This window comes from Saccostrea cucullata, unplaced genomic scaffold, assembly GCF_032062105.1.
Source record: "Saccostrea cucullata isolate Sc308-1 unplaced genomic scaffold, CSIRO_AGI_Scuc_v1 ctg18682, whole genome shotgun sequence".
NCBI lineage: Eukaryota > Metazoa > Mollusca > Bivalvia > Ostreida > Ostreidae > Saccostrea > Saccostrea cuccullata.
The window spans coordinates 2183-9427 of NW_026939986.1; the positions used below are offsets into that span (position 1 = coordinate 2183).

Here is a 7245-nt window from a genome sequence, read left to right on the forward strand (position 1 = left end):
TTTGTTATATACCGTAAAGGTTTATAATTTGATTGTGTATTCTATTTAGCGCCGTTCGCGGAAAGCATCATCCGCTAAATCAAGCACATCGCTAAATGTTTTGTTTTCATATATTGATATAAAGCGCATTTAGAAAGCGCTATTTCAAATCTAAGCTAAGTTGATTAAAAACTAATTTCCGCCAAATATCGTGCACGCCAAATAAAATACATTTAGAGTATATTGTATTATGATAGGACTACTGCAGACACAGAGGATCAAAGTTAGTAGAAATTGAATCTGCTTTTGAAGATAAGTTTATTATACAAAACGTTGTAGCATTCATCTTTTCAGGTAAGAAGACATGTAAAATTAATTAATATGTATTTCAATTTTGAAATGATTATCTTTTTACCGCATATTCAATAATTAAAAGCATTGGTGAAACTAATCATTTTCTAGTTTTCCCAAACCTTCAGATGTAAATGTTATCTATAATTGATTTAAAAAACTATTTAAAGAAAAAACATCTCTATAAACTAATTTTCTACTTTAAAAAATCATAGATTCAAAACTCATCGTTATAGATGACTTTAGCTTGCAATATCAGAGAATCATCCTTTCCCCCCAAAAACATGTGTAGATAAGTGTTTCTGGTTGGGTGGTTCTGAGTACAGGGGTAGGGGAAAGAGGTCGCGGGTGACATAGCAAAAGCCATTTGAGTACACTAACTGGGGACCGGGAGAGGCCCCTCATAGCGAACATTGCCTCGATCTTTTAAACCATTATTATATTACCACTGGAACGATGATTTTTGTACCAGAAGCTGAGATCTAGCCTGTGAACAACCGTATGATATCAACTTATGCATTTATTCTTTTCGTAAAATTAACATTTTTGTAGTCAAACCGTGTGTTATTCCTTTTAAAGGTCAACTGAAAAGATCCTTCACTTTCAATTAATTTCCCCCTTATTATCTTCAAATAAATAATAGAATTCAGACTACTTTACTTATTTGGTTATATCTGAATGTATTTCCGAAATATTTACGGTAAAAGTTGTCACACCTGAAATCTGACCTAAAATTGCATGCGAGTTATGCCCCTTGACACGAACCCCCCATATTGAAACTATCGACGCTGAAACGTCACGATACAGACGATGGGAAATTGAAACATAAAATATGGTGTTGTGTGCTGCGCCAAACTGTGATATCCGATATGGACAGGATGTATCTATGTTTTCTTTCCCCGAGGATCCCAAATTATGCCATATTTGGGTAAGAAAGCTCAAAACTGTTAATTACTGGCCATCCAAACACTCAAAGCTTTGCGAGCGACATTTTGCCCCCGACTGTTTTGTTATTGAGCCTTCAAAAGCGCGATGCATGGGGTACAGTCGACTGCAGTTAAAAAACGATGCCATACCTAGCATCTTCGACTACAGACCATTAAATACTAAAGGCCATAAAAGGAAAACAGCAGATGTAGATGTTTCATATGTACCAAAACAAGGTCGGAAATCGAATGCTCTGGAGAAAAGGCGTGCAATTGCAGTAAGTTTTTTAAAGTTTAAAAATGGATCTACAAACAATTTAATGCGTCCATAATTGTTTACATTAGTTTTATATAGATTAGGTTTGTCCATCATACATATTGTACTTTAAATTACGAGGTTATCTTTATACACAACTCCTGTATGAATTAGGCCTAGCCTATATATATGGGTTATAGTTACATGTACTGAAAAATTAATCACTATGGTAAACCTTAATTATATTTTTAATCTTATACAGACTCAGAACCTTAACGAAGATGCAGAGATTATTCTTCCTCCTCCAAGCCAGTTTCAGGACAGTCCAGAAACTCTAAACACAGAAACCAGCTGTCAAAGCAACACAATGACTTTTGAAATGTCTTCACAAACTACTTATGGGTTGGTGGTAAGTTCTGTTACATTTGTATTGATTTGCCACTTGATTGACATAGAACATTTTGAATTTATCAACTTATTACAATTTTTTTATTGAATAATTTTTTCACTTGTAAATGTCTTATTTTTACTTTACTTCATGAATTTTAGAAACGCAGGCATGTCTCTATACAGACAGAGATTCAACCCAGTACAAATCCTGTGGTACCCAAACTGAAACACTGCTTACATTGGATGCACCTGAGGACCTTGATGAGAGCATTGAGTCACTGGTCAGCACAGATTCTGAAGCTTCAGAATGGATTCCACCTGATACTGATGAAAACAATAACACAGATCATCATGATGTTCCTCCAAGTCACTGTAGCAGAAAATTTATTGTGTTTGAAGAATATTTAGACCAGCTTCTCCAGATTTGTATGATGTGCGGACAGAAGTGTGACATTAGGAAAACCATAGTTGGAACTCTGTTGTTTGTGTCTAGGGTATGTGCCTGTGGGGAGTCTTTCACATGGGGATCCCAACCCTTGACTGGATCCATTCCTACTGGAAACTTGATTTTGGCAGCAGCAATTTTGATTAGTGGCAGCAGCATAAATCAAAGTTTGACCATGTTTCAACATGCCAATATATCCTGTTTCTCTGAGAGAACCTATCACAACATCCAACAGCATTATCTTGTACCAGCTGTTGAAAGGGTTTGGAGAGCACATCAAAATGCAATATTTGATGTAATAAGACAACAGAACGTAGCTGTAGTTGTCGGAGGAGATGCTAGATGCTGTTCACCAGGACACACGGCTAAATATGGATCATATAGTTTGATGGACCTGGAGCTGAGACAGATACTTGATGTTCAACTAGTTCAGGTAAAAAGAATGCAGAACCTGTTTGCTATATTTTACTTTACTGCACTTGCATGCATATATTACTTCAACATTCAACACTGAATATGTTATGTTTAATGGTTCCAATTCTCAAAACAATATATGCTTAACTTTTATAGAGCAATGAAGTCAAAAGCTCCTATTGGATGGAAATGGAGGGTTTGACAAGGTGCCTTAAGAGAGTGGAAGAGGAGGGTGTAGTTATTAGTGACCTCGTTACTGACAGACATCCCCAGATTAAAGCTTACATGAAAAAAGAAAGAAGTGATATCAACCATTGGTTTGATGTGTGGCATATGGCCAAAGGTAAACTCAGTTTACATGATACACTATTGTTTTATACAATCTAAAATGCATTGGGTATTCCTCATTGAAGTTATTTAACTGAATAACTATATATAATTATCATATAATAATTGATTTGTGTTTTAGGGGTGTTTAAAAAGTTGGAGGCTATTGGGAAGAAAAAAAAGTACAAGCAAGTGGGTGATTGGTCACGGTCAGTTTCAAACCACCTTTACTGGTGTGCGGCATCTAGCGAAGGAGATGGTGACTTGGTTTCTGAGAAATGGCTGTCTATCCTCAACCATATCACTAATGTTCACGAGGGTCATGGAAAGCGATTCCCCAAGTGCTTACATGGTGACTTGGAGGACAGAGATTGGATTAAGAAAGGTAACTTTGTAAGCATGGGTTTGAAAAATAACAAAAACATTTCTGAGTCCCTAGTTTGCAGATATACATTATAAGTTAGTACATTAGTATGAAGCACTATTGATCTAAACTACTAAATTGTATCCTTATTTCAGGTAGTCTAGCTTTCCAGGAGATGGAAAAGGTTGTTAATGGCAGATTTTTGGTACAAGACATCAAGAAACTCTCCCCTGCAGAGCAAACTTCAGCCCTGGCAGCATACCACAATGTTCTGTGTCATTTTGCACCTAAAGCTCTGCATTTCTTTTATGGTGCAATGAAGGCCAGGTAAGTATTTTCTCCTTTTATTCAAAACTCAAAAGCTAAAAATGTTTTTAAAGATTTTAATCATAAATCACGAATGACACTGTTCTTCTCTTTTTCAGAATATACATTGCAGCCCTTCACTTTAACGAGAACTCCAGCCGGGATCAAGCTGTGAACAAAAATGGACAACTGATTTATTCTGTGTCATATCCCAAAGGCAGAAATGGAGCTGGCATCCCAAAGGAAGTCAAAGTTAAACAAACATACAGTAAGAAAAATTTATAAAAACTGTCATACAACTTAATACATTTAGTATATATTAGTTTGTCTTAAAGTTAACTTTATTCCTTTTATATCTCTTATAATTTATTTCTCTCTTTTTTTTTTACAGATTATGCAATGGTTTTAATGCAAGAAGTGATCAAAGTGAGGCTAGAATTTGGTTCGTACAGTGAGTCCAGAAAGAGTCGTGAGGCTGCCATGGTGAACTGTCCTGCCCCAATTGCATCCTCGTACCAACATGTCCCAAAGTCAGAACTTGTGGAGCGACATATCTGTCGATTTAATAAAAAAATGTTAGTTTACTTACAATGAACTAGTAATCATGAACATACAAATTGAACTGTGCTCCAATGTAAATAATTTTTCAGCTGGTAAACATCATTAATTTCCTAAGCTGTAAAAAATAAAATTGTCTTTGAGTCTAAAACAAGAATAATGCTTTTGCTTGTTTATACATGTATTACAATCCTTAAAAGATTCCATTGATGCGTACCTACTTAAATCCGTGATACTTAAATCCATAGTATTGCTGAGATGGGAAAGCAATTTTTGTTACTACACATGATGGCAATATCTTCCTGTTGTTTTTCCCCAAACGTTGCCATATCCACCTCACAAATCGTCGATATGCAAGATGCCTGTAAACACTAGGAAAAGACAAACTAATCAGAACTTACGACACGTGCACAGTTAAATTCAGCAATTTTTTTTTTGTGGTTCTTGTTTTTTGTTTTATTTGGAATGTATGCCTTAAGCCCTTTACAATTACAGTACACTCCCTACTCACAAAAACATTCATGCAAAACCAGCTCAATTTTTTTTTTTAAATTCTTTGACATAAGATTATGATTATTAAGAAACTGGCAATTCAAATAATTTTTGAAAGTATACACCTTTTTTTAGTGCTGATTATTAGTTTAGACAGTATTTAAATTCTGAATGTAACATGCTTTTTGATTGGCTAGAAAATTACATTATAGTTCAAACTGTATACCCTGGGTTGCATACGTCACAATGACTTTCATCAAAAACATATCAATTCACTTGACTTTACACTTAAATTTTGAACAATTTAATGTCATATTTGAGGTGTAATTGTCTATTTTCCTAGTAATTAATTAATTATAAGGAATGAGCTTATTATATTAGCTACTCAAGTTATACTGGATAACCATGGTTGGAACACACATTTTTACACAAAAAATATAGCGTAAACTGTCTCAATCCAGGTTATACTGTATAACTTGGGTAAATATTAAACTTGTTACTTAAATTAATACCAGGTATTTCTTTCAATCAGAATCATCTGTATGGATAGAATAAAATACTACTTCTTTATTTGTATTGCCAGGATTACCTTAAAATTTTACCAAAAAAAACCTACTTGTGTACTAATTCATTTTCTTTCAGTTGTCCATTTTCTTCTAGATATTCATAGAAGGATGTCTCTAAAACCCATCTGTTGAGACAATTTGCAGCAAAACCCTTATGTTCAGTGATGCAGGTCCCTCCTCCCTCTTCAATCCAATGTCAGCATAAAAGTGGCAACATTTGCATTCTCTTGCAGTTGGCATAGAAATGCAGTTTTTACAGGAACACCTGCACCCAAAAATTAAAAAATGATTCCCTCACTACAAGTGTGTAAATTAAGATATTACCATTCATAATTTTAAATTATTTTTGTAAAATCCCTTCACTTTGTTTATACTTATATTTTGTTCAATCTAAATTGTTTATACAAGAATTAAATCATCACATATATCTTAAATAGCTTTTTTAACTCTTAAGTATGTTTTTTTTATTCTTGTCCTTCGTCGCTGTTCAACAGCTCTCCTTTTGCTTCCTTTTCATTGTATACATGTGTATATTATACAGGGCAATATGCTGATATGTACATGTACGTTACATGTTGAACTTTTAATCCTAGAGTCAGCATAATAAATCTATTTCTAAATACAATATTCATAGACTTTTTCTGTTAATAATTTCATAAACTTTTAGTTAATACTACGTTAAGATACATGTATGACTTTATACCAGTGCATGTCTGAAGGTAGGTGTTCATCGTCGCTATGGACGCTGCCTTGTGCCGACTGCCCCGAGTCACTTTCATCATCCAGTGGCTGTCTTGCTGTCTCTTGTCTTTTAACTGGCTCGTATTGATACGGCTGCACAGTCATTTTAATAGTTAAGTCGATTTCTGGTAGGTTTATGCTTTCGTCCGTGTCACTTTCGGTAGATTCGTACAGCATGGGCGACGCCATGTTCGGTGTCCAGTCAACTCGTACACAGACCGAGTCGTACACAAACCGACTCGTTCACAAAAATTCAACTCGTACACAAATCAGGAGTCAACTCGTATACAAATCAAAAGTCAACTCGTACACAAGGTTTTATTTACAATTGTTAGGAATTATTTTTATATGAATAAAGTATAATCTAGAAATAATAAAATAAGGACGAAGAGAAGTGTTGTATATTTTGAAAATTGTTTCATTAATACTTTAAACAATGGTTTAACATTTTAATAACGTGTCTTGTTAGATAGATCTAAGGAATTCAAACAAGTATTGTTAAACCAACACAAGCGCGGCGGTTTCTTGGATCTACGACAAACACTAATTACGATATGCTCCTAATTTGGTCCAAAATTCTCCCTTCTGTGAACTTCACCACGGTGCGAGAGACGTGTTTATCCTGCAGTATTTATATATATTTTTTTACTTTTGATACTAAGTTTGACTAATGTTAATTTATATCTATATATTACTTGCATGAAATATGACTATTTTTAAAATGTAAAATTTACCTATTACAATTTGTTGTCGTGATGTTTAACAATTAGAAAATTAAATTAATTATGTACTTTAAGATATAAAATCATAAGATATAAATTTAAATCCACGGAATCAAAAAATGGACTTCTCATTAATGTATCAAATAAAAATTCATATAACAAAAATATGTACAAGTTGGCACCTCAGATCTAATTTCTAAAAAATTTAAAATCTTTTTGGGAAAAAAATCCATATGCACATATGGTATAGTCAAATTCAGAGGCATAAAATTGATTGAAATGTACAAGAAAAACCTTTGTGTACGAGTTGACTCCTCAATTTTTGTACACTGAGGAAAATTATACCTTAAATCACATAGGAAAACCTATGTACAAATGACATTAGTTTGTGTACGAGTTGACTTCTGA

At 34.0% G+C, this 7245-nt stretch overlaps 1 protein-coding gene and 1 pseudogene across 1 annotated transcript; one reads left to right on the plus strand and one right to left on the minus strand.

The window, feature by feature from the left end:
- Positions 1–2320: 2320 nt before the first annotated feature.
- Positions 2321–4352, plus strand: LOC134254406 (uncharacterized). Its single transcript, XM_062736931.1, has 6 exons — positions 2321–2780; positions 2918–3104; positions 3231–3473; positions 3608–3779; positions 3878–4026; positions 4150–4352. The coding sequence occupies exons 1-6, from the start codon at positions 2331–2333 to the stop codon at positions 4350–4352; spliced, it is 1404 nt and encodes a 467-aa protein (XP_062592915.1). The 5' UTR covers positions 2321–2330.
- A 1068-nt stretch (positions 4353–5420) lies between these two features.
- Positions 5421–6304, minus strand: LOC134254407 (uncharacterized; annotated as a pseudogene).
- Positions 6305–7245: the final 941 nt, after the last annotated feature.

Bases quoted from the DNA above. Each gene is read 5' to 3' on its own strand.
- LOC134254406 (XM_062736931.1), top strand. From the start codon at position 2,331: ATGATGTGCGGACAGAAGTGTGACATTAGGAAAACCATAGTTGGAACT. The intron at 2,781-2,917 runs GTAAAAAGAATG...TAACTTTTATAG, and splicing joins TTGATGTTCAACTAGTTCAG to AGCAATGAAGTCAAAAGCTC. The intron at 3,474-3,607 runs GTAACTTTGTAA...TCCTTATTTCAG, and splicing joins CAGAGATTGGATTAAGAAAG to GTAGTCTAGCTTTCCAGGAG.